Source organism: Chiloscyllium punctatum, chromosome 33 (assembly GCF_047496795.1).
Source record: "Chiloscyllium punctatum isolate Juve2018m chromosome 33, sChiPun1.3, whole genome shotgun sequence".
In the NCBI taxonomy this organism is placed as follows: Eukaryota; Metazoa; Chordata; class Chondrichthyes; order Orectolobiformes; family Hemiscylliidae; genus Chiloscyllium; species Chiloscyllium punctatum.
This window is the reverse complement of record NC_092771.1, coordinates 5,545,638-5,572,666: the sequence shown is the minus strand read 5'-3', so window position 1 is coordinate 5,572,666 and position 27,029 is coordinate 5,545,638. Positions and strand designations below refer to the sequence as shown.

The 27,029-nt window shown below is 44.1% G+C and overlaps 2 protein-coding genes across 2 annotated transcripts in view; one reads left to right on the top strand and one right to left on the bottom strand.

The window, feature by feature from the left end:
• map1ab (microtubule-associated protein 1Ab) overlaps positions 1 to 12,669 on the bottom strand; it is a 136,525-nt gene extending 123,856 nt beyond the window's left edge. The window contains exon 1 of the mRNA XM_072552803.1: positions 12,414 to 12,669. Coding sequence (XP_072408904.1) covers positions 12,414 to 12,627 — 214 coding nt within the window. The 5' untranslated portion in view covers positions 12,628 to 12,669. The remainder of the gene's footprint in view (positions 1 to 12,413) is intronic.
• Positions 12,670 to 21,054: 8,385 nt separating this feature from the next.
• LOC140458324 (TP53-binding protein 1-like) overlaps positions 21,055 to 27,029 on the top strand; it is a 50,114-nt gene continuing 44,139 nt past the window's right edge. The window contains exon 1 of the mRNA XM_072552712.1: positions 21,055 to 21,165. The gene's annotated coding sequence lies outside the window, so the exon portion shown is untranslated. The remainder of the gene's footprint in view (positions 21,166 to 27,029) is intronic.

Genomic DNA, 27,029 nt, shown 5'->3' with positions numbered 1-27,029 from the left:
AGCAACACATTTTTAAGCTCTGATCTCCAGCATCTGCAGTCCTCACTTTCTCCTGGTTTATTTATGCTGAGTCACTATCTTGAGCGAGCGTTGACTCAATCACACAGGCAAACCTTGGATCTTATCTCGCTGCTGTGACAGAAGGAAATGGCTTCATAATGCCACTTTGAACACAAAGTCCCAGCTGACAGAGCCAGTGCAGTCAAGGAAATGTAGTCAACAATGTAGTCAACACTACATTGAGGCTCTATCTGTCTGCCTGCCCAGGGAGAGGACTAGAAAGCAATCCCAAGGGAGTAATTGAGTTCGATCTGGTGTTGTGGTCAATATTTATCCTTCAATTGAACCAGGTTACCTGTGGGATCTTGCTGTGCACACATGGGATGTCACACTTTTAGATTACATTCTCTACAGTGTGGAAACAGGCCCACCAAGTCCAAGTCCACACCCAGACCCATTTCCCTCTGACTAATGCACCTAACAGTATGGGCAATTTGGAGCGGCCAATTCACTTGGCCAGCGGGAGGAAATCCACGGCAGACACGGGAAGAATGTGCAAACAGCCGCCCAAGGCTGGAATCGAACCTGGGATCCTGGTGCTGTACCACTGAGCCACTGTACTTTCCCCCTTTTTGATTACCCTTCCAAAGGCACGCCATCGGCTGCAAAGCACTTGGAATGCCTTGCAGCTGGGAATGGTGCTATATAAATGCAAGCCTTTCTTTCCTTTAGTTGACACACTCCGGGGGCCATTGCTATGTTTAAAGTGTGTCTGAATGGGGGGGGGGGGGGGGGAGGATACAGCATTGCAGGGAGACAGTGCGGGATCAAACTGTAATCACAAGGACAGCCAGCAGAGGGAGCCCGGAACTGAATGCGAACATTCAGTCAGTAGATTCAATAACAATCACTGCATTTATATAGCAGCGCAGATGTGGTACCCTAACACAGGGAGTGTTTTCAGTTAAAACGTGGAGGTATTAGGGCTGATGACCAAAGGTCGATTTATGGAGCACCTTAAAAAGGAGGAGAGTGAGAGAGAGAGATTCGGAATTCCGGAGCTTGGGACCTAGGCAGCTGAAGGTAGAGCGATGGTAATCAGGGGATGATCTCAGAATGAGGGGGCTGCGAAGCTGCAGGATATCACAGAGCCACAGAGGGGTCGGGGACCATGAAAGGATTGGAAAATAAAGATGAAAATTGTAAAATTGTGGCACTATCAGACTGGGTCCCCTGGTCAGCGAGTACAATGTCTGGATGAGATTGTCCACAGAATATGTTGCTAAACCAAAACACCCTGACAGGAAATAACCTTTTGCAAAGTCAGCTGATTCTCATCAATTCTGTTTTGATAATATGCAGAAGAAGAGGGGTCCAGAGTCAGCGACGGGCGCCATGGGGCTGTGACTGAGTTATTACAAGACAGCTCACACTCTCAGAGGCTCACATCGCCTTGCTGTTTTCTGGGGGGGGGGGGGGTGGGGCTCGACACGAACATTCTCTGGAATGGTTGCCCAGACTGGACAGAGTTTAGCAGAGTGAACTGATTGAAGTATGTGAGATCCTGAATGGTCATGACAAGGTGAATGTGGAAAGGATGTTTCATTTAGTGGGTGAGTCCGGAAGCAAAGGGTTTAATAATTAAATAATGTCCAATTAATTAATTATTTAATAATTAGGAAAGGCCTTTTTTGCACAGAATGGAAGAGTTTTTTTGTTCTGAGAATTGTGCATCTTTGCCTCAGAAGACATTGGAGGTTTGATCATTGGGTATTTGGAAATCAAAGGTTGTCAGGGGTAGAAGGTGTAGTGATTATAACGGGGTCAGCCAGGTGGACTTTATAGAATAGGAGTTCCCTGATTGGGGCTATTAATCTGGTCCAATTCAGGAGCCCTGACTGACAGAGATAAATAGGAGTTTCTGGGGTCCTGTTCACTCAGAGCTGACTCTGAGGGAACTAGATCAGTGTCAAATACTCTTCAAGTGTAAATAAAGGGTGCCTTGGTGACCTGCCTCTGGAGTTATTTCAGAAGGGAATATGGAAGTTGATCAGCCATAATCTGATAGAATTGGGTCGAGGGACCGAATGGCCTATTCCTGCCCGTTCTTATGAAGCAATAAAAAAAAAGAAACAATTGGCTAGGGGTAGAGTTAGCAAGGCCACCATTTATTGCCTCTGCTGCAAATCTTACTGCATAAGGCAATCCCATAGGTGCAGATCTGGAGCCACATATCGGCCCAGACTAAGTAAGGATGCTCGCCTTCCCGCCTCAGAGGATTATTAACTGAATCAATGTTTTTTTTAAAAAAAACAATACTCCTTTGCTGAATTGGATTCCTGGTATGTTTTGTGCCCATCTCCTCAAGATTAATAGTTCTGGAACCTGGCGACCGCAGCTGCAGAGCGGGATAAACACTGTGTTGCTATAATTACTTAATTGCAGCAAAAATGACAAAAGCTCCCTTCTGTCCGGTGACTGCATCAAACAGACAGATTGGGAGCAGTGGAAGTCGATTGGTCCACTGCCTTCAGCATCTGCCCTTGCACTTAGTGATCTCCCAGCACGGAATAATAATAAAAAAACACAACAAAAAAAAACCCCACAGGTGAGTGGGAGTGGGTCTGACTACATAATGACATTGTATCACATCCAAGTTCAGTCTCAGGGTTGGCACATAATTTCATTTCCTCTCTTGGCTGGAGTTGGATCGTGGTGCTATTGCGGAGAGAAGTGGGCAGACCCACTAACCCCAACAGAGAGGGGAAGGTTTGCTCCCTCTCCCCCTTTCCTGATGGGACTGCCTCCTGCTGGGGGGAAAAAGGGAAATTTCACTGATTGCCACCCCCCACCCCCACCCCAAACCGGTGGACTGCACCAACCGCTCCTCTACACCACCCACTGCCAATTATTTTTCCTCCGAGTTTAAGTTTCTTCCCGTGGTTTCAGCAAGTTACCAAACTTTGCAAACTCCAGCTGCTCGTTATTTTCTCCACCCGCGACATATTGTATATGTGCATTGAACTAGCGCCAGTGAGAGGCATCACAGCCACCCTGATCTTACCACCAGCCCCCTCCAAATTAATGCATGCACGCTTTCCAGCACAGGTCACTGACCTCTAACAAAAAAAAACTGACTGCATTTGCATGTCACCCTCTTCCCTCTAAGCCACTGGCTTGGGGAAGAGGGGGGTGCTCAGTGCAGTCCTTGCCTCAGTTTAGTCACCGATCAGGGGCTTGCACGGATCAGTGCACTGGGAGCTGACAAGGGAGCAATGAAAATAGTAAGTGCACCTTCCCCCCAGAACCCCTCCAACAGAAACTGTGACGTTGATGTCTCTCGGTCTGAAACTGGAAGTTGCTTTTCAACAGAGAGCGACCGTTTCACTTTGTGGTGTTGTAGATAGCACAGTTTTAATGTAAATATTCAGTTTCCAAAATGTAAATTCTGGCCAAAGAGAATTAACTGAAAGTTCAGAAAGGGTGTGATCGACGGAAGACAGAATGGGTGTGCATTTATATAACGCCTGCTCAGAACAGCCAATGAACGTTGTCACTGAACTGTGTTGCAATACAGGAAATGCAGTGGCCAATTTGCACACCCGACAGGCAGGTTCAGGCTAGTGCTATTCCCCCGGCATCTGTTCTGGATCACAGCATTTTACTCCGTGTGGGTGAAGGAACAGAGACCTGTGTACCGAAGTCTGCTGACGACACTAAGTGACACAGTAAGTAACGTGGATGGGAGCAGAGTTGTCAAGGGCCATTGACAGATTAATTGAGTGGGCAAGACTGTAGCAGATGGAGTCAAGTGGAAAATGTGAGCTCATCCACTTTGGACTCAAACGATGAACCAGATTTTTTAAAAAAAATGTTGGGAACTGCAGACGTGCAGAGATGTTTTGGGGTTCCAAGCATAGAAATCGTGACCAGTTGCTGGACAGGTACAAAAACTAATACAAGTGACTTAGACGGTAGTGTGGGGGGCAATAAAAAGAAAAAAAAACACACAGGAGTGTCAAAATAAAACAAACGATTTTTATAAAGCTGGAGTTAGACTTCACCTGTATTAACTGTGTTCAGTTCCGGGTAACCCAGGAAGGGTATACTGGTCTCAGACACAAGGAGACATTGAGGTCTGCAGATGCTGGAGATCAGAGTTGAGAGTGTGGTGCTGGAAAAGCACAGCAGGTCAGGCAGCATCAGAGGAAAAAAAATTCCCACTCCTCAGATGCTACCTGACCTGCTGTACTTTTCCAGCAACACCCTCTCAACTCTGGTCTCAGACACAAGTTCACTAGAATTATTCCAAAGATGGAAGGTTAGATTATTGGACTGGATTTGTATTCCCATGAATACAGAAGGTCTAGTTTCAGACGTTTAAGATGTTGAAAGGATTTGGTAGAGCTTCTAAGATAGCTAACTACATGTAGGTTTCAACTTACACAAGTATTGAACACTGACAATACTGGGAGGAAGCTAATCGGGATGGAAGTTCAAACTGGAGTGTGGCAACCACAAACAGTATAAAACCATTCACGTGGAAACCATCTTGAGGTACTTCACAGAAATATTATTCAGCCATAAAATGGACCAAGACTTTATACAGAAACACAGTGCTGGAAATTAAGAGCAATGGAGCAAATTGTAGGGGCTAGGAGATTAGGGGAGAGTTCGACTTGGGACTGAAATCAAGAGATTCATTACCAATAATTATTTGGATGGTTACTATAAATAAATGTTGTTAATAAAGTGCTTCAATTAAATTATGCTAATGGAAAATAATAATGAATTTATGCTAATAAGTGTATGACAGTGAAATCATGCAAATGATTGCAGGAGCACATCATTAACCTACAGATTATGGTAACACTTCCTGGAGATTAATTTGCTTCTTAATTATGTGCCATCCGGGAAGTCTTAGAGCAGACATACATTTTAGAACAATATTCCATACATTTGCTCAAATCTGTTAACATTAATTCTGAGCAACAGGGCTCCCCTTCGTCTTTTCTCCTTTCCCAGGCCCCTCTGATAGAGCAGAGTTGTGCAGCTCATTAACTTTCATTGTTGCATTCTTCACAAGGGTGACACCACATCCCCTCGGTCACTTGGTGTTTAGAACACCCTAGATTACCATTGATGTAGACAAGATCCACAAGTCAACAATCAGGTCCGTTTAACCATCTGCCCTCAGTTAGAATCAAAGAATGAAACAGCACATCATACCTGGCCCATCATGTTTGCTCTGGCTCTTTTGAAGAATTAGTCCCAGTCCCTCTCTCCTTTCCCAACATCTCTGCATTTCTTACCTTCTCTAAATATTTGTCCAACTCTTTGGAAGATTACCGCTGAGTTTGTCTGCACCAGCCTATCAGGCAATGCATTGCAAATTCTGACTACTTATTGAATGAACCAATGATACCTCTGGTATTTATTTGCGAATCATTGAGCCCTTTGATTCTCAATCATGTAGCCGTTGGACATTCTGGCATCGTTGTTGGACCCAACTGGATGTTTTGGTTCACAATTGCTCAGTGACTCCCTCTATCTCCAGGCTGTGTGGTGCATTAACATTCATGCCAGTTCTAACGTTTACAGAAGCCCCAAACTCAAGTAAAGATGAACAAAGGTCATTTAACTGAAAGAGTTAATCCCTTATGGGACTTTGATTAACTCATCCCATTATCCAGAGCCTCAACTTCTCTAACATCTCATTCAACAGACTATTCCAAACAGTCGCTGTCTTTTAATAGACAATACCCTTCAGGAATCGACTTTAAGTTGACTTCTGAATCTGATGTAAATTTCCATTCTCTATTCTTGAGCCACCACTGTTGCTATACCTTGTTATACTTAAGATTGTCCTCTTGGGTGGTGGGTTAGGTGTTATGTAAATACTATTTATTCTCTCAATCACATAATTATTTATAAATGCTTTCATCAGTGCAAAGCAATATCTTGGTGTGGTCTGGAATCTGAAGATGACTGGGTTTTGTTCCAATGTATCTCTCGACTCATGACTTCAGGGCTTTGATTCAGCTGTTTCCCGGAGGCTATGCTGATGTATCGAGTTTCTTTTCTAAGTCCCATTTGCCTGCAATGCAGGATAATTGGATCCCTATTAAAAGGACCAAGATTGACCAGCCAAGTTCTAAAAAAAAAGACAGATGCTGTGATGTCATGCAGTTTATTTCTCTCCTTCATCTCCAGTCTATTAGATTAGTCAGGGATGAAAAGCACTCTTAAAATATCAAGTCACTCTGACATTCTGCTGAAATGGACACGACTTTGCCAAAGGGTGAAATGGACAGTCCAAACTATTTTATCATGCTAGGGTAATTCTAATTACACTTACAATTTAATGCAATGCTAATGGGATTAGCTTCCCATTTTATATTCCATTCATTATGCATGACACTTGTTCATATGAAGTGTTCATACTGTGGGACAATCAGTCTAATTCATTGTAAGCATTGTGCATCTGGGAGATGACATCAGGGAGAATTCTTGTACTCTTCTTTGAACTGGTGTCATGGATTATCTATGTCCTTCTTGAGAAGGCAACAGCTCAGCTGGAAGATGGCTTTCCCTCAGTACTGCCTTCATGTTAACCTTGACGTTTTGCTCAAGGCTGTGGAGTGGGACACTGTCTCAGAGTCAGGTACCTCAGCTGACTCTGCGTGGACTGAGGATTGGAGCCTGTCTGGTCTGTTTAGCTCAGTATCACAGGTTGTTGTCTATTCCAAGAGGGTAAATCGTCGCTCATCGTCTTAATAGCACTACTCATTGCTGTTTCCTCCCTAATAGTTCCAGACATAGATTAGACTAGATTCCCTACAGTGTGGAAACAGGCCCTTCGGCCCAACAAGTCCACACCGACCCTCCAAAGGAGTAACCCACCCAGACCCATTTCCCTCTGACTAATTTACCTAACGCTATGGGCAATTTAGCATGGCCAGTTCACCTGACCTGCACATTTATTGGACTGTGGGAGGAAACCGGAGCATCCGGAGGAAACCCACGCAGACACGGGGAGAATGTGCAAACTCCACACAGTCAGTTGCCCAAGGCTGGAATCGAGCCTGGCTCCCTGGTGCTGTGAGGCAGCAGTGCTAACCACTGAGCTATCATAGTTGCTAAGTAGAAATGAAGCAGCGCATAATTCAAAATACATGTAAACACACACCTCACAGCAGCTGCACTCAATTTTTAAATAATCAATAGAAATTTCAGTGAGGGACCAATGTCCTTTAAAGAAGGTTAGAAAGAAAATTAGGATTAAGAAAGGAGAAAATGGTGGGGAGGGTGAGGTAAGTTGAGAAAGAGTGCAATCGTCAGCTGTTGTTACTGAGGTGAGTCAGTCTTAAAGACATTAGTTCAAATCCCACCCCCATAGACTTTTGTTCAATTAATTCAGACTGATTCTCTTGGATAAAAGCAAAATTCTGCAATTGCTGGAAATCTAAACAAAACAGAGAATGCTGGAGAGACTCAGCAAGTCTGCTAGCACCTGTCAAGAGAGAAACAGAATCAACGTTTGTGTCCAGTTGTGTAGAAAGGTCATAATGGCCTTGAAAGGTTACCTCTGCTTCTGTCTCCACAGCTGCAGCCATACCTGTTGGTTTTCTTGAGCATTCTCTGATTCTCCTGGTGCTGCCTTTCAGATGAGATGTTCATTTTAGGCCCCCATTTGACCTCTCATGTGGATATAAAAGCCACAGTCATGGTTTGAGGAACAACAGAGGGGTTTACCTGAATGCAGCAACTAATATTCATCCTGGGGCGGCACGGTGGTTCAGTGTTTAGCACTGCTGTCTCATAGCACTAGGGAGCCAGGTTCAATTTCAGCTTCGGGTGACTGTCTGTGTGGAGTTTGCACATTCTCCCGTGTCTGCGTGGGTTTCCTCCCACAATCCAAAGATGTACAGGTCAGGTAAATTGGCCATACTAAATTGCCATGGTTTTAGGTGCATCAGTCAGAGAGAGAAATGGGTTGGTGTGGACTGGTTGGGCCGAAGGGCCTGTTTCCACACTGTAGGAAATCTAATCTAATCCAAACCAAATATCAATCTGATGACCTGGCAGTTATCATATCGTTCTTTGTGCACAAGCTGGTACCCATGTTTCCTACATTACTAAAGGGACTACACTTCAAAAGTACTTCACTGGACAGACAAATCTGGGACTTTGAGGAAGGCACTACATAAATGCTTGCTTCTTTTTTTCTTTATTAGTAGCTGCAAGTATTAAATGCTGGAAAAGGAGGTGTCTCTGTCAGAACTGCACTGTTCTTTTTGGAAGTAAAGATTAATCACCAGCAGCACCCACTGGGGTGGGACTGAATGTATATCACAGTTTCAGGAGTCAGCAAACCCCACCTTCCTCACTGGGTTTGCTCAATGTGGCAGAGAGCAGCCTGGCCTGGCAAATGGCAAACACTGACAAAGCCAAGCCAGGGATGGTGCAGACCCACTGCCCAAAGTAGGGGTGGGGGTGATGGGGTGATGGCCTAGCTGTGTTATCACTGGACTATTAATCCAGAGACCCACATAATGTTCTGGGGATTTGGGTTCAAATCCTGTCATGACAGACAGAGGAATTTGGATCCAATAATTTTTTTTAAAATCTGAAATTAAGAGTTTAATGACCATTTTTGATTTGTTGGAAAAACCCATCTGGTTCACTAATGTCCTTTTAAGGAAGGAAACTGCTGTCCTCACCTGGTCTGGCCTACATGTGACTCCAGACTCATCTGTAGTTGACCCTTAAGTGCCCCCTGGGCAATTAGGTATAGACATTAAATGTTGGCCTAGCCAGTGACATCCTCACCCCGTGAATGAGTTTTTTTTTTAAAAACTGGATTTTTAAGGAGCATGTTGCAAATTCCCTGGTGAAATAGAAGGGATCCTCCAAAGTCATTTTGACCACACTCCAATTGATTGAAGGCAAAAGAATTGTAACCCTGTATCAGCTCCATCTTTGACTTTGTGTTTAACACTGAGACTTTTAAGGTGCCTTGATGTTTATCCTCAGATAACGTTCAAAAGGATTCCCCAAGGTAGACTGGTTGGCAAGGTTATGTCTCATGGAATACAGGGAGAAGCAGCCATTTGGATACAGAACTGGCTGAAAGGTAGAAGACAGAGGTGGTGGTGGAGGGTTGTTTTTCAGACTGGAGGCCTGTGACCAGTGGAGTGCCACAAGGATCGGTGCTGGGTCCACTACTTTTCACCATTTATACAGATGATTTGGATGTGAGCTTAAGAGATATAGTTAGTAAGTTTGCAGATGACATCAAACTTGGTTACCTCAGATTACAATGGAATCGTGATCAGATGAGCCAATGGGCTGAGGAGTGGCAGATGGAGTTTAATTTAGATAAATGTGAGGCACTGCATTTTGGGAAAGCAAATCTTAGTAGGACTTATACACTTAATGGTAAGGTCCTAAGGAGTGTTACTGAACAAAGAGACCTTGGAGTGCAGGTTTATAGCTCCTTGAAAGTAGAGTCTCAGGTAGATAGGATAGTGAAGAAGGTGTTTGGTATGTTTTCCTTTATTGGTCAGAACATTGAGTATAAGAGTTGGGAGGTCATGTTGCGGCTGTACAGGACATTGGTTAGGCCAGTTTTGGAATATTGCGTGCAATACTGGTTTCCTTTCTTTCGGAAGGATGTTGTGAAACTTGAAAGGGTTCAGAAAAGATTTACAAGGATGTTGCCAGGGTTGGAGGATCTGAGCTACAGGGAGAGATTGAACAGGCTGGGACTGTTTTCCCTGGAGCGTTGGAGGCTGAGGGGCGACCTCATAGAAGTTTACAAAATCATGAGGCGCATGGATAGGATAAATAGACAGTCTTTTTCCTGGGGTTGGGGAGTCCGGAACTAGAGGGCATAGGTTTAGGGTGAGAGGGGAAAGATATAAAAGAGACCAAGGGGCAACATTTTCAAGCAGAGGGTGGTACGTGTATGGAATGAGCTTCCAGAGGAAGTGGTGGAGGCTGGTACAATTGCAACATTTAAAAGATATCTGGATAGGTAAATGAAGAGGAATGATTTGGAGGGATATGGGCCGGGTGCTGGCAGGTGGGACTAGATTGGGTTGGGATATCTGATTGGCATGGATGAATTGGACCGAGGGGTCTGTTTCCATGCTGTACATCAATATGACTCTATGAGTGTAAATGCTGCAGGAAGGTTTGTCAGCCAATTACAATGTACCTCGTGTTCTGCTTAATGTCAATCTCTAACTGGTCAGAGTTCTCTGATGAACTCAGCACAGATAAAACCTTGCCTTTTGGAAGTGCATTTGAGACAATTTATTCCATGTTTTGTTACAGTCTTCCCATAACACAGTTACCGACTTAGACTGACAGATGGAGCTGCAGATGTGCTCAAGAAGTTGTGCCCCTCCTGCAGTGGATAAGGGAACTAGAGAACTCAGTGCTTTCATATCAGAATTGTGCCAGCTGGTATTAAAGAGCAGCTTGCACAGTTAGCTGGGCCCGCAAGCTCTGGAGTTCTCCTGCTCTAACAGAACAGATTCAAGGGCTGAATATCCTTCTCCTGCACCCCACCCAGGCTGCAGCCGACAGGACTGATGTACAAGAGGTTTTCCAGTTTTTTTCCAAGATGATACCACAGGATTCACAGCCCCTGAAGGCCAATCGACACAGTTTCCATCAACATCGACACACTCCCTCCCGTGGCCCACTGTTAGAGGCGGAGTCAGATTGTTCATTATCTTGACATCAATACTGTCTTTAATTTTTGTATGCAACCGATTCATTACCCTGTATGACTATTCCATCATGGAGAAGGTGCTTGTGCTCTGCTCAGGATATAGCAAGTTGCTGCATGTGCGGCAATTTCACACAGCTCAGAGGGGTCACTAACATCCTACCCAAGTCTAAGCTGACCATCTGACTCCATATCCTATCCATTACCAGGACTGTTCAGTTCTATGTTTGTGACACTGCCATTATCTGCCAACAAGTCCTGTTTACTGAGCAGCCTTATGCTTGCTGACATGTACTGGCTCCCACTCCTGCAATATCTAAACTTTTGAATCTCTCCATGCTTCTCTGGCCCCTTCCTCTGTAATTCCCTCCAGCTCTGCAACCCTCTGTGATCCAGGCTCCTTTAATTCTGGCTTCTTGTGCATCTCGGATGTTGATAGCTTCACCAGCATCAGCTGTGCCTTCAGCTTCCTGGACTCCAAGCTCTGTCTCTCCCCATTAGTGAAGCAGGCTTGAAAGGCTGATCAGCCTACTCCTGCTCCTTAGTACTATAGACCTCTCTGTTCCCCTACCTCTCTGCTCATTTAAGATGCACCTGCAAATATTGCTCTTTAATTGAGCTTTAGGCCATGTTCCCAATACATCCTTAAATGATGCTGTGACAAATTCTGTCTGATGAAGCACTTGGAGAAGTTTTATCCCTAGGTCTTGGAAAATGGGTGATGTCCCTCTGTTCAAATCCCAGAATGTTAACATAATCCCCATGTAGACCCTGCAAATATTAACTCTTGAGGAACCCTGCAAGTACTGACAGACTCCCACATATGAATACAGAGGTATTCCCTGGGACTTGTTGAAAATGCCAACATATTGCTGGGAACCCGAGCAAACACCCTGAAGATGCTGTGGCATGTTTTCTGCCTCCGTCCCCAACTTGCAAAAGACAGCTGCCACGGCCCAGAGGGAAAGCTGTTGAAATAAGTTTTTTTTGGTATTTAATTAGGAAACAGCTGTAAGGCGGCTCTGGTGACAGACACATCCAGCAACCTCATGATAAATGGCAAGAAATGTTGTGGTTTGGGGGTTTCCCAGGAATTCAAGAATCTAAGCACAACATTTGCACGGTGATGTTCAGACCTCAAAGGCACGTGGAGCTGAGCTGGGGTTGTGGTGCACTGATGGTAGCGCTATCTACGGGACCAGAATATCCGGGTTCAAGTCCCACCTTACTCCTGGGATGTCTTGTAATACAACTGAACATGTTGATTAAAAATATTGGGGATACCCTTCATACTTTTGAAACGCTTTCGTGATTTCAACAGAGTTTGTAAAGCTGCGCAACATTTCTCCGGAAAATGTCGATCATTGTATAACAAGAATAGGCTAAAAGGAAGGACAATGCGCTGAAAAATAGAAAACTGCGTCGCCTGTGGATTCAACACCGTGGTATTGGAGGGGGGAAAGGGGTCGAGCTGTCACCAAAGAGTGCAAAATAATCTTATTTCAGCAAAACTTTCTATCTGCAACAGGCTGCTATTCAGATTGCATTGAAGTAGTTTACATGCACTTTCATCTTCAAAAACAAAATACATTGCAGTTCACCCGGTCCCGGTTGGAGTATTATCTTAATCATTTAATCCTTTCTTATTTTATTTGCTGGGCGGTCTCCTCACCTTGTTCAACGTGGAGAATTGCTGATCGCAGTTGGTTGTCTGTGGCGATTTCCCCAATGACAATCAGAATAGAGTAAGTGTGTCGGTTGCACGGCGCTGGTGACTGTGGTCGCTGTCCGTGGTGCTGAACCTGATCCCGAGACGACGATTCCGCCGCCGCCGCCCGTTGCTCCGGGGCACCGGGCAGCATCGCTACCCCGGCCGCCGTCGCCATCGCAACCACGCCAATCAAATCGCCAACAAAACTACACCCTTCCCCCGTCCACTCACTCTTCCCAGAGCCTTCTTAAACAAGCCGAGCCCCCGCTGGATTGGCCTGGGATCTTGACTGACATTCGGATGATGTCAACTGGGACCAATCCCGAAAGTCAAGAGCAAACGATGGGTGGGATTTTCGGGAGGGGGTTGGGCGAATAGACCAGAGACAGAAAAGAGCACAATGCTTTTTTTTTAATTCTGCGACAGTGCAAGACGGGAGTGAATGTGGTGCAGTGTGCGCGTATATGGCACTTTGCAACTATCCTACATCTTAGCACTAAAAGCTTTTGGAAATAAAACATGTTAGTAAATGAAAGCAAAAGCCCTTGTTTAGATTGCAAGTTTTGGATGTGGGACCTTGTCATCTCCAATGTGTAGAGATAGGGTTAATGAGGTAGACATCAGACATAGTGGAAAACCTGCATTGTGTGTGAGACACCACTGGCCCCTGTCCATGCATTTATGCAGCAAACTACAAGGCATGGTGCATCGACCCCCCTCGCCCAATATAGAGGCTGAAGGGACCAAAAGGCTGAAATCAAATAGAAGATGCTGCGAATTGTAACGGCGAAGAGGAAGTTCACAGATTCACGCTGTGCGTCCATCAGAGTTCATCGTGGGGCATGGTTCACACTGAGAAGCTGCATCAACTGCGGAAGCTGACTGACCAGCCTCTCATTCCGAGAATCTCTGTTTGCAACGCCTTACAATTATCCAATTGTCATATATTTTATGTATCAGACTGAATCAGTGTTTTGAGAGCGGCATCTTAAGGGTCAATGGGAGAGCCTCGTGACTTTGGAGTGAGGAGGGCAGATTGCTGATCACAAAACCAATTGTCATTTTCGACCCTCATGAGTCCGACATTGTCTACGGCAGATACATCAGTAGAATTGACCAGGACAGAATTCCTCTACCCGTCCCAACTTCTTCCCACTAAATTCCTAAAGGCATTTGTAAACTCCTTAACATATTTGCTGCACCCATTTCAGACTCCCCTCCCCCCCCCCCCCCCATCCCCCCCCCCCCGCGTATCGAAGACCTGTCAATAAATGTATCAAGCTAGGATTTGATGATAGCCTTCACTTGGTTCTCTGGCTCCGGCTGGTGTTGGCAGTGAATAGCAGAGTCTGCTGGTCACTAATCACAGCATCATCAATCAGATCACATTCCCCAGGCTTTCTGCTGACGCAATGTGAATAATACATTTTTGGAAAACAAAATCACTGTTGCATTTAATAATGCATTGCAGTTCTGTCTGAAGTAATAACGAGGCATGATTAATAACACTTATTCCTTGTAGAATATCACCCTAGGAACATTCTGGGGGTGGGGGGAGTTCGGGGTGGAATCTGAAAGGAGTCTTTGAGGATTTCCAAAGATTCAATGTTCGTGACAAACTGCTGTGGAAAGGGATGGTGGCATTACAGAGTGCTATCCCAATAGGTTTTGTACGATGCTAGCCAACAATCTGAAGCAAATAGCAGGATTATGAGCACAGAATATTCCAGATCGTTGGCTGTAAATTCTCTCTATGATTCAGCATAAGTAACTATTTCAGTTGCACCTCCTTGTTATTGCAGAGAATTCAGTTCCTTTCAGCACTTTTCCTCTCTACTTTTCTTCTCTTGTCTCCAAGAGTCTCAACCTGTAGCATAAGGTTTAGTGCATCTCCCTGTCCCCATTCTCTCTCTCAACATCCCTGGTCCACCACCTACAGCTCCCTCAGGTATCCGCTAACTCAGGTGTCCACTCCCCAATGCTTTGTCAGTATCAGTGGCTGCTGGGGAGGGGAAATCACAGTAAAATCCCTATGCAGCAGACTAACAGACAGCTCAGAGGCCCTGGGGAAAAAAGTGGCATCCTTTTCAATGTTACCTATTCTAAGGATGTGACCATACAAGTTGAGGCAGACACTCCAGTGTGGAACTGAAGTGAGTGCTGCATCTATCTTTCAGATTAGACCTTAAAACAACATCAAATCTGTTCTTGCAGGCTGATGTGAAACATGTAGAATAATGAGAGGCCTTGATAGAGTGGACATGGAAACAATGTTTCTACTGGTAGGAGAAACTAGGAGCTGAGGGCACAGCCTCAGAATGAAGGAACTGAGGGATATCCCATTGGGATATCTGGTTGGCATGGATGAGTTGGACCGAAGGGTCTGTTTCCATGCTGTATCTCTCTCTGACTCTATGAGCAGGAATTTATTTAGCCAGAGCTTGTTGAATCAGTGGAACTCATTGCTATAGAGGGCTGTGGAGGCCAAGTCATTGAGTGTATTTAAGACAGACATAGATAGGCTGTTGATTAAATAGAAATCAAAGGTAATGGGGAGAAGGCAGGAGAATGGGGTTGAGAAGCATATTAGCCAGGATCAAATGGCAGGGCAGACTTGATGGGCTAAATGGCCTCATCCTGTTCCTATATGTTATTGTCTTATGTGAAGATGCTATTAGAAACAAAAAAGAGCAGGGGAGTTCTCTCTGGGCTGACCAATGTTTGTTCTGCAGCCAACATGGTTACAAACAGATTCTCTTGTCAATGATCCCATTGCTTTTTGAGAGACTTTACTGTGCAAAAGTCTTGCCACTGATATTCCCTCTTAACAGTACAACCTCAAGGCAGTCCAGACAGTTTTGAACAGGTCAAGTCTCACCTGAAATTTCAAAACTTGTCTTCAGAAGTGCTTGATTGACTGTGAAGCATGTTGGGGGCACCCTAAGATTTTGGAAGGTGATATGTAAATACATTTTTTTTTCTTTTTTACCAGCTGAGATCAGATAATATAAAAAGCTCAATGGATGCAGAGACAAATTCCACCACCAAAAGCAATAGCCCCAACATCAAGCCTAACAAGGATCAACTCATAGTAAGAGACTAAAGGGGAGATGTGGCATGGTAGTAACATCAATGGATTAGTAAATCCAAACCCCAGGCTAATCCTTTGAGGGCATGGGGTTCAAATCCTATCAGGTTTGATTTAACTAGACTTAAAAAGCTAGTTTAATGCTGACCCTATCATCACAGTCATTAGAAGTGCCACTGGTTCATCAATGCCCTTTAGGTAAGGAATTCTGCTGGTTTGGCCTCTGTGTGAGTTCAGTTCCACAGAAAGGTAGTTGACTCTTAACTGCCCTCTGGGGCAACAAGGCATTGATAATTAATACTGGCCTAGTGTGTGACATCTAGGTCCTGTGAATGAGTTAAAATATAAATCAACTAGAGTCTGTGCAGCTAGTAGAAGATTACACTGTGCCGTGCATTTAGTGGTGGAAACATCTTGAGGGAATCGCTTGAACCTTTTAAGTTGGAAAGAACTTAATACTTGTTCTTAACTTCAACTGAATCACCAAGGCTCAATTACATCTGGTCAGCCTATAGCAATATTAGATTTCACTCAGCAATCCATTAACACAAGAATAGCTTTCATAAACTCCATATGCTATGACACCCTGCATTTCTGTGCATCATATATCACCATTGCACTCAGATCCATTTCCCTTCTCCCTGAGGGGAATGTCACCTTCAGCACATAGGTCATGAGGAGAGGGCTAGATGACTTTGAGATGGATCAATCCATTGAGTGCCCTAGGCTTTGTTAGAGATCATTAAGATTCTTTAGAAGTTTGAGATAGTTGACTTAGGGAATTTGCTCTTAGGGAAGGAGGGGTCATAAATATACAAAAGACACCAATAAATCCAAGAAAGAATTCAGCAGAAATTCATTCTCAGAGAGTGGTGAGAATGTGCTGATAGATATATTTAAGGGGGAGTTGGATAAACAACTGAAGGAGAAAGGAATTGAAGGATTTATTAATAGGGTGGGAAGAGGCTGATGTGGAACATAAAAGCAAGCATAAATATCATAGAATCCCTACATTGTGTAAGCAGGACATCCAGTCCATCAAGACTGCATCCCACCTGTAACACTGTATTATCCACAGCTAATCCTTGGGCTCTACTTGACAATTAAGTATGGCCAATCCACCCAACAAGCACACCTTTGGGCAGTGGGAGGAAGCTAGAACAAATCCACACCGACACAGACAGAATGCACAAACTCCACACAGACAGTTGCCCAAGGGTGGAATTGAACCCAGGTCACTAGTGCTTTGAGGTAGCATTGCTATCCATTGAGCCACCATACCCACCCAATATGTTGGACTAAATGCCTTGTTTCTGTGCTGTAAATATTGTCAAAGGCAAAGGAAGTTTTAAATTCAATGAGAGATAACAGGTTAATATTATTTATCATTTTCTAAGGCAGAGGTTTTGACTTCAAGTACTTTGTTCACCTTGAAGCCAAATTAGTACTAGAAAAACATATAGCCATAATATATGAGATTGTCATCTGCTGTGTCTTAGTGCATAGTACTTTTGCCTCTGAGTCAGCAGGTTATGTGGATTCAAATCCTACATCAGAGCTTTGATCACAACATCCAGACTGACGCACTGAGGGGATGCTGCACTGTCAGAGGTGCTATCCTTCAGGTGAGATGTTAAGCAACATTGTCCATTCATCTGAATGTGACCACTCCTTCAAAGAAGACAAAGGGTTTACTCTCTGGTGTCCTGCTCAATATTTAAACAAGATCACTGTGGCAGATTACCTGGTGATCCAAATTTCAGCATGTCCAACAGTGTTGCACTTCCACAGTAATTCACTGGAGGATTGGCCTGACTCGTTCTCAAGTTGTTGGAGTGGAACTTGAACTCCTAGCCATCTGAGTGTTGTCATGAGATAAATACATACTTCAGTCTCTCGGTTTTACTATTGGTTACATACTTTGAGAAAGCACCTTGTAATTAATAACACTGATTAAATAAAACTGATGAACTAACATTGAGGCCCATTGGTAGGTCTGACATTATACCTAGGAACTGATAAGGAAAAAAAAATGCTCAGATCCATTGAATTCTCTTTCTACTGACCTGAGAGTAATCTGATACAATAATAATGTCTCACATACAATAACAATCTGATACAACAATAATGGAGTCCTTGACTAATCACGATGATCAATCTCTATCAATAGGTCTACAACAGACCCAGGCAGAAGGCAGGAAATGTTGGAGAGATTTTGGAACAATTGGCCCAAAATCAGCTGCTTCTCCTGATCCTGTTGCACCACTCAAACACTAATATCTGCATCCCAAATTGTATTTTCCTAAAGAATTTTCAGTAATTCCATTTGGAACAATCGATACAATATGCTTCCCCAGGGACCCTGTTTATAGATTGACCACTGACTCACTGAGATATTATTTCCGCAGCAGTGATGCAAGGCTGCATTATAAACTGAACCAAATGAAGAGGGTTGATTTCACAAAGAGAAACAAGTCCCTATATTTCCTTAGCTTTCCTCTTTCACCCCAGACCCCACCACCTTTGCTGATGGGGCACTGTTTTAATGGTGCTAAATCATTAGAGGATAGGCAAGGCATTGGTTTCTCTGAGGAATGGCACTTGTGACAGTGCAGCACGCCCTTGGTGCTGCACAAGATCGTCGGTCTGGACTTTGAGCTCAGATTCCTTGGCTGGGACTTGAACACACACAAGCTTCTGACACAGCACATGACATTCTCATATACTATAACAGCGTGCTTTGCCTGTTCTAACCTGGTAGCCTTCTTGAAGTTGAAATCTTGGCAGAAATTTAACAAATACAAATTCACCCAAGGAGTAGCAGCTTTAATGCAATGTAAGGTAGCCGAGGGCAGTTCATGGAGAGAGGGGAGATGTGGGTCAAGAATAAGGGGAGAGTTGCAGGGCTTCCTGATGCTGACAAAGGGAGGCAGAGATTCCTTGGGCCAATATTTATTCTTAAAGAAACATCACTAAAAAAGCTGGCTATTGTTGCATGGCTGTTTTACAATTTGTTCACAGGATGTGGGTGCTGCTGGCTGAGTCAGCATTTATTGTTTGTTCCTAACTGCCCTGGAGAAGATGGTGAGCTACCTGCTTGCTGAAGTCCTTGGGTTATAGGGACACACACAATGCTGTTAGTGGGGGAGCATCAGGACATGACCCAGGAACAGCAAAGGAACAATGATATATATCCAAGTCAGGCTGGTGAGTGGCTTGGAGGAGAATTTACAAGATGTGGTGTTCCCACGTATCTGCTACCCTCGACCTTCTAGATGGTGGAGGTCGTGGGTTTGGGTTTGCTGTCAGAGAGCCTTAGTGAGTTGCTGTAGTGCATTGTGTAAATGATTTTAAAAAATAAATTGCTGGAGAACAGTAGCAGGTCTGGCATGTGTGGAGAGAAAGCAGAGTCACCGTTTCAGGTCCAGTGACAGTACATTGGTACACCAGTAGCTAGGAAAAGGTGGCGTATATGCTGAAGATGGGGGAGGAGTGTTCACTGTAAAGGAGTGAGAGGATAAGTGGAGACAGAGCCCAGCCAAAAGATAAAGACAACTGGACAAACCAAGGAATGGATGACAGTGAGCCAGGGAAGGAGAAAAGCTGATAATGAGGACCATAAGTAGGTGAAAATGGGTTGACTATACTTAACGTAGCCCATATGATGACAAAATCTGAGGTTTGGCAGTGGGCAAAGGACATGGATGAAAGTGCTCAGACCCTAAAATTATTGAATTTGATATTGAATCCTGAAGGCTGTAGGGACTCCAAGAGGAAAATGAGATAATGTTCTGCCAGCTTGTGCTGAGCCTGACTGAAGCACTGCAGCAAGCCTGAGACAGAGATGTATTGTTATTGTAATCTTTGAAATTTGTTATTATTGCTACTGCTACTGAGCATTGGTCGTGAAGAGAGTGAACGTAGTAGGTGGTTGAGGTGTCAATTAAACAGGTTGTTTTGTCTGAGATGGTGTCAACTTTTTTGAGTTTGAATTTTTGTTGGAGCTGCACCAGGCAAGTGAAAAGTATTTCATCACATCCCTGCCTTATAGGTGGCACGGTGGCTCAGTGATTAGCACTGCTGCCTCACAGCACCAGGAACCCAGGTTCAATTCCAGCCTCAGGTGACTGTCTGTGTGGAGTTTGCATGTTCTCCCTGTGTCTGTGCAGGTTCCCTCTGGGTGCTCTGGTGTCTCCCCACAATCCAAAGATGTGCAGCCAAAAGCGAACATGCTGGAAAATCTCAGCAGGTCTGGCAGCATCTGTAAGGAGAGAAAAGAGCTGACGTTTCGAGTCTAACTGACCCTTTGTCAAAGCTGTTGGAGAAAAGACCAATCCTTCTTCAGGGTAGGCTTCCTGGGAGAGAGGTGACAGTGGGTTAAACACTGGATAAAAGCCCTCGGCTTTGACAAAGGGGCAGTTAGACTCGAAACATCAGCTCTTTTCTCTCCTTACTGATGCTGCCAGACCTGGTGAGATTTTCCAGCATTTTCTCTTTTGGTTCCAAAGATGTGCAGGTCAGGTGAATTGGCCATGCTAAATTGCCCATAGTGTTAGGTGCATTAGTCAGAGGGAAGTGTGTCTGGGTGGGTTATTCTTCAGAGGGTCAATTTGTACTTGTTGGGCTGACGGGCCTAATTCCACACTGTCGGGAATCTAATCTATTCAAATGGTGGACAGAACTTGGGGCCAGACACCCAGGAAGCAAGTTACTTGGCTCAGAATTCCCTGTCTCTGACCTGCTCTTGTAGCCATGGTATTTATATGGCTGGTCTAGTGCATTTTCTGATTAATAGTTATTCAATTGAATTCCACCTGCAAATCAACAATAACCACACTTCAAAAGTACTTAATTGGGTGCAAGTCATTTTGGGTTATCCAGTGATAGTGACAGGTGCAACACAAATGCAAGTTCATTCCTTAGACCACAGGACAGTAAAGCACAGGAACAGGCCCTTCAGCCTACCATGTGATTACTGACCTTGCTGCTATTCAAACTTAATCCTGTTTACCTGCATGTGGTCCGTATCCCTCTATTGCCTGCCAGTTCATGCATCTAAGTGCTTCTTAAACATTGCTATTGTATCAGTTTCTTCCACCTCCCCTGGCAGTGTGTTCCAAGCACTTACCACCCTCTGTGCAAAAACAAATTGTCTCGCACATCTCCCTTGAACATTCCCCTTCTTATCCTAAACCTATGCCCCCTAGTATTTGACATTTCCACCCTGGGAAACAGACTCCGACTGTCTACCCTATCCATGCCCCTCGTAATTTTACACACTTCTATCAAGTCACCCCTCAACGTCTGACACTCAAGTGAAAACCATCCAACCATCCACCTCTCTTTATGGCTCATACAGTTCAATCCAGGCTTTGGGAATGCCTATCGGCCAGTTTCCCAGCAGCATTGGACGGAACAGATTTTAAAACTAATTGTTCATCTCCTATGGGGAGTTTGGGTGTGTGTGTGTGTGTGTGTGTAATTTCTCCCCCATGTTGTGTTGTCCAGGGGAGTCGGTCCAGCAGCGCCCCCGCCGGTGCAGCGCTGCAGTGCAGTCTCGGAGCCGGGGAAGGACTGCAGCGAAGACCATCTGATTTTTCAATCACCCTGCTTCACATCAAACAGGTAAACAAAAAAGAACTGTATTTACATCCCTTTCGTTTTATGCATGCGTCTTTGCTAAAACAAAACATACGCTTGTCTTTTGTATCGCAGCCTTTTCAATTTTGTTTTAAAAACAAAGATGATTTAATCTGCACCAGCTTGATTTCAGTAACTAAGACAACATCTGATTCATTAAAACGTTGCTGGAATTATCTTGTAGTCAATGTTAAAAAGACGTCTCTGCCTGCGCAGTTTTTTTTTATTGCAACAGTGCTTTTCCATTGCATTGTTTATCAGATGTTTGCATGCAATTTTGGAAGATTTGTAAACGTACTTTGCATATTTTAGATTTGAAGTCCAACATTTTAAATGTGATACCGACTCTTATCATGACGTTGAATAAAGCACCAGGCCCTATTATTGAGAGCTAAATTGACCTTGCATTTTTAAAAAAAAAATGTATTTTACAGTTTAGACAGATGTTGGAAAAAAAAATACACGCATCTGGAAATGTGATAGACCGTGACAGATGTGCAGTATTAATAAAACACCTCAAATATAGTAATACGAATAAGGAGGGGCTTCGATTTTTTAAAAATAAAAAAAATCTTATTATTTCTAAACTCTTAGGGTACGTTTTATTAAAATGCATTTTGTAATTGTTTTAAAAAGGCAGGAAGTGAAATTGATGGAATAGACTTTGCCTTTTGAGGGGGGAGATGCTGCTAATCTTCTCGAAGTGGATGCAGGGCGGTGGGGGGTGGGGGGGGAGGTGGAATTGGATACGTCTCCCTGTTAAAACGAAATCTATCGCGCCCTACTCAATTCATGCAAATAACGCGCATCAGGAGCCAAAATGTATGGTGTCCCCACCCACTGCAGAGAAAACACCTGGAAATACTGTGCTGGGGGATGGTGTTAACGAGGGGAGGGGACTGAGGTACAAATTGTTCTTTTGCCCAGCTTCCTGACCCACCCAGGCATCTCACTGAAGTCAGTACATCAACAGGTTAGAGATGTCCCTTGACAGTGTAAAGGTAAAGTCACCATAGACTTTGCAGATGGTAGGGGTACTGGAGAAGACTGATGGTGGTTTAACCTGAGGGTCACCATGCCTCAGACTGACGGGGGTGGGGGTGGGGGGGGGGGGGGGGGGAGGGAGGTTGAGAAGGTTGAACCTTCATGGAAACCTCATTTAGTCTGGGTATTGAACCCATCTGGCCAGTTGAGTAGGACCACACCTTGGATGCTCTTGCATTGGGTGCCAGGTTGGAATTTTGATTCCCAAATGGAGGGAGATGGACGGAAGGTGGACTGCAAATAAAAGAGTTTCTCTTTTCAGCTTTGTTATTTTAAAGTTGCAAGCACACTTAAATTTCAGCAGATTTGGAAGAGAAATGAAATAGATAGCACGTATTTATCCCTACTCAGTGTCTTCAAAGTGCTGAGTCAGACTGAGGTTTCGGGAGCTTTCAGTGAACCCAACAGTATGCTATTCAGCCTTGGAAGCAGGACAATGGGCAGTTAAGAACCAAATTCCAAACCAATGCTTCCCCCCCCCCCTCCCCCCCAACAGAAGAGTGATGTCACCGTGAAGATGCTGGTTCAGGGATGCTATGCTCTCTTTATGTCCCTGCCTGACTTCAGAGCAACCCACTGCAGGCTTGGGACCAATCTTTGTGGATGGGGTGGAGGGGAGGGCTAACTTGTGCTCAATATCTATACTTTAACATTCTCACCTATCAACCTCAAGATGCAAAACCATCCTAATTGCATTGTAAGCGAAACAGATTTCTTAACAATGTCATAAAATCTGCAACTCTCTGTTACACGGACTGGAAACCTTGGACATTTTCATGACAGCACCCCTCTTTGGAAAATAGACAAATGAAAGGTGAATTTATTGAAATATACAAGATTCCTAGGGGGCTTGACCGGATAGGTGTGGAAAGGCTGCTTCCTTTGTGGGTGAGTCTAGGACCAGAGGGCACAATCTCAGAAGAAATGAGGAGGAATTTCTTCTCTGAGGGTAGGGAATCTGTGACATTCTCTACAACAGAGAGTTGTTGAGGCTAGGTCATTATGTAGATTTAAGACTGAGGTAGCCAGGTTTTTAATCATTAAGGGTTCTGGAGAAAGGCAGTAATGTGGAGGTGAGGGTGATCAGATAAGCCATGACATCATTGAACGGCAAAGGTGACTATGATGGGCTGAATGGCCTCCTTCTGCTTCTAGGTCTAATGATCAGTAATGACAGCTTTTAACTTCAGCATCTTAAAGTGCATCCATTTTTTTAAACATAACAGATAATTCATGCCTTGATTACATATAGGAAGTGAAGGCTGCTTATTGTCTCAGTGTCAGGTAGCAATGCAACCAGATGGGAATTGTAAATAAGGCAGTTACAAGGTTCAGTCCCTGGGCTATGCAGTGGGAACCCAGGGACTGAACCTTGTAACTGCCGTATTTACAATGACTTTGGCTAAATCTGTCCTCTTCCCTACATCTGATAGCAATATAGCTGCAGTGAGGACAGGATAAACTATGATGTCTCCAGGGGTATTATCAGGCTGTCCAGTTAATCATTCTAAGGAGATAATAAAGAAAGACTAGTACATCTTGAATAATTTGGTTAGGTTGAGCTTACTTTTGATATTTTACATTGGCCACTGAGTACATTGGTGAGGCCACTTTTGGAATACTGCGTGCAATTCTGGTCTCCTTCATATCGGAAGGATGTAGTGAAACTTGAAAGGGTTCAGAAAAGATTTAAAACAGCCAGGGTTGGAGGATTTGAGCTATAGGGAGAGGTTGAATAGGCTGGGGCTGTTTTCCCTGGAGCATTAGAGGCTGAGGGGTGATCTTGTAGAGGTCATAAAGTCATGAGGGGTGTGGATAGGGTAAATAGACAAGGTATTTTCCCTGGGGTGGGCGATTCCAGAACTAGACTGCATAGGTTTAGGGTGAGAGGGAAAAGATATAAAAGAGACCCAAGGGGCAACTTTTTTACGCAGAGGGTGGTACGTGTATAGAATGAGCTGCCAGAGGAAGTGGTGGAGGCTGGTACAATTACAACATTTAAAAGGCATTTGGATGGATATATGAACAGGAAGGGTTTGGAGGGCTATGGGTTGGGTGCTGGCAGGTGGGACTAGAATGGTCGGCATAATAGAGTTGGACCGAAGGGGCTGTTACCGTGCTGTACATCTCTATGACTCTATTAGTGCTTTTCAAACCTTTCCCAGGTGTGATCCATTTTAATGCCTCGTGTGACTCAGAGTGAACAGGGGTGTATGGAGAAAGAGGCTGTCGCTGGTTGAGTGGAGTGTAAGGAGTTTTAATCTCTGGTGGTGTGGGACATTGAAAGTTGATTATAGGGGGTGGGGGGTGGAAGTGATGAAAAGACAGTATCCCTGAAATAAAAATGAACACCTAACTTTTCACAGGCATTCTTTTGCAGCAACAATGGAACATTGGAGAGCAGTTTCATAGGCCACGCCCAGCAACAAAAAAAAAGGGAGGATTCCAAGTTTTCAGAAATCAGCCCAAGATGCAAACCAGCCGTTCCTGCCTCTGAGCTCATGACCCCAAAATTACAACTCATGACCCCACTGGGGATCGCGACCTACAGTTTGAGAAGTCCTGTGGTAGATGAAACTGTTCCAGTGCTCAATGCTGACCAGAACATCCAAACCCAGAATATAATGGCCTCCTGATCACCTCCCTCTGTTGTGAACAGTGAAGGAATAAGTCTACAGTATAGGAAGCTGTAAGGCATAAGATCCTTCAGAATTCAATGTTTCTGAAAGGAGACAAGTTTAAACTTCCTGCGTTGCACTCATCAGAGGTAGAATACAAAAGTTAGATTTGAATGAAAAAGAAATGGAATTCTATGCAGCATGAGACAAGGATGCTGATTGGATGGGCCATCATTGACATAGAAATGCAGCAATAACAGTTAACTGTCAATCTTAATTCTGGGACCAGGGAGATAGATTCTGATTGGTTAGGGCAGTGCCGGTCATGGCTGAAAATTAAAATTGACAGTTAACTGTTCTTGCTGCATCTATATGTCAATGATGGCCCAACCAATCAACATCATCTTCCCATGCCGTGTACAATGACATTTTTTCCCCAACTCTGGTTCTGGTGACTTAGTTCTGACGAATGCAGTTTGAAGATTTTCATCTTATCTCTTTTCTTGTAAGGTTTAAGTTCAAGTGTTTACTTATACCTAAGAGATAGGAGGAGGAGGCTATTTGCATGCCCCCACCTTGTCCCAGCCCCCCCACCCAACAGAGCCAGCCCATGATGCAGAAGGTGCATGGTCTTACCCCACATTGCTGCCTGTGCATCCAACATGCTTTGATTCCCTTGCCAATCAATACTTATTGAGCCTGGTCTGTACTGTGGAAGAGCTTTCCAAGGATTACCAAAGATGTTGAAAAGAGTGTTGGAGATGAGATAAACCAAGAAGTAGTGATGACCTTGGCACCAAGTTTGGGTTTTAAAAGCCTGAAGATGGTTTGAGGCATCTGGTCGAGATGCAGCCTGGGAAACATTGACTCAGATTAGACGATATGATAAATATTCATTGGGTCAGTTGAAGGGATTGAGAGCAGGAAGAAGGATATGAGAAACAGGAGCAGGAGTAGACCATTCAGCCTGTCAACACTGCTCTCTCATGTTTGTGAATGGTGCGATATAAATGGAAATTTAAAAAATTTTGTCCTGAGTGTTGAATGAAGTGACAATCTTCTGGAATCAGTTGAGGGGGGGTGCGGGGGAGGGGGGGGGGGGGTGTTGGGAGGGGGAAGGGGGAGAGGCTACTTGATATGAAGTCAACACTGGAATCAAATACAGTCATACAGCACAGAAACAGGCCCTTCAACCCAACTCATCCATGCTGACCAGGTTTCCTAACTTGAACCTATCCATTTCCTTCTGTTTGGCCCATTCCCTGTTAACCTTTCCGATCCATCTACCTATCCAAATGTCTTTTAAATGTTACAATTGTACATGCATCGACCAATTCCTCTGGCAGCCCATTCCATATATGCACAATCCATTGTGCGAAAAAGTTATCCCTCAGATCCCTTTGAAATCTTTCTCCTCTCACCTTAAAATTATGCCCTCTAATTTTGAACTCTCCTACCCTAAGTAAAAGATGTTTGCTATTCACCTTTTTTTATGCCCATCATGGTTTGGTAAATGTCTATAAGGTCATTCCTCAACGTCCGACCCTCCAGTGAAAGAAGTCCCAGCCTATCTGGCCTGTCCCTTATAATTCAAACCTTCCAGTCTCAGTAACATCCTGGTAAATCTTTACTGTACCATCTCCAATTTAATGATATCCTTCGACTAGCAGGGTGACCAGAACTATACACATTACTCCAAAAATGTTTTGAATTCCTGACCAGCAAAATCAATCTCTCAGCATCTACCCCATCAGGACCCGTCATAGTCTCTCATATCCCTCTGAATCCCAGAACAGCAGGGAGGAAGTGGAACACTTGTGAGGTTTGTATGTGTAAGGTATAGAGGAAAAGGTTTGAAAGAGACAAGAGGCTGTAAACTGGAAGTGAGAATGGATTGCTGAGGTGATGATGAGCCTTTTCTCTCAGGGGTATGAGAGGTGTCAAAAGAACTTCACGTGTCTGCAAGTCTCTGATACATTTAAATTTTATAGAGTGTCAAAGAGCTATAGAGGTAGGAATAATTGGCAACATGGGGGAGGAAATCTAGTTCCTTGTGAGCATGTTAATGACACAAGGGGATGTGGGAGTTCCATGGGAGTTAGAGGAAAAAATTTTAAAACTGGATGAAAGAGGAATCTAAATGAAGGCCCAACCAGAGAACATCGATGACTACTTATTGACTTCACG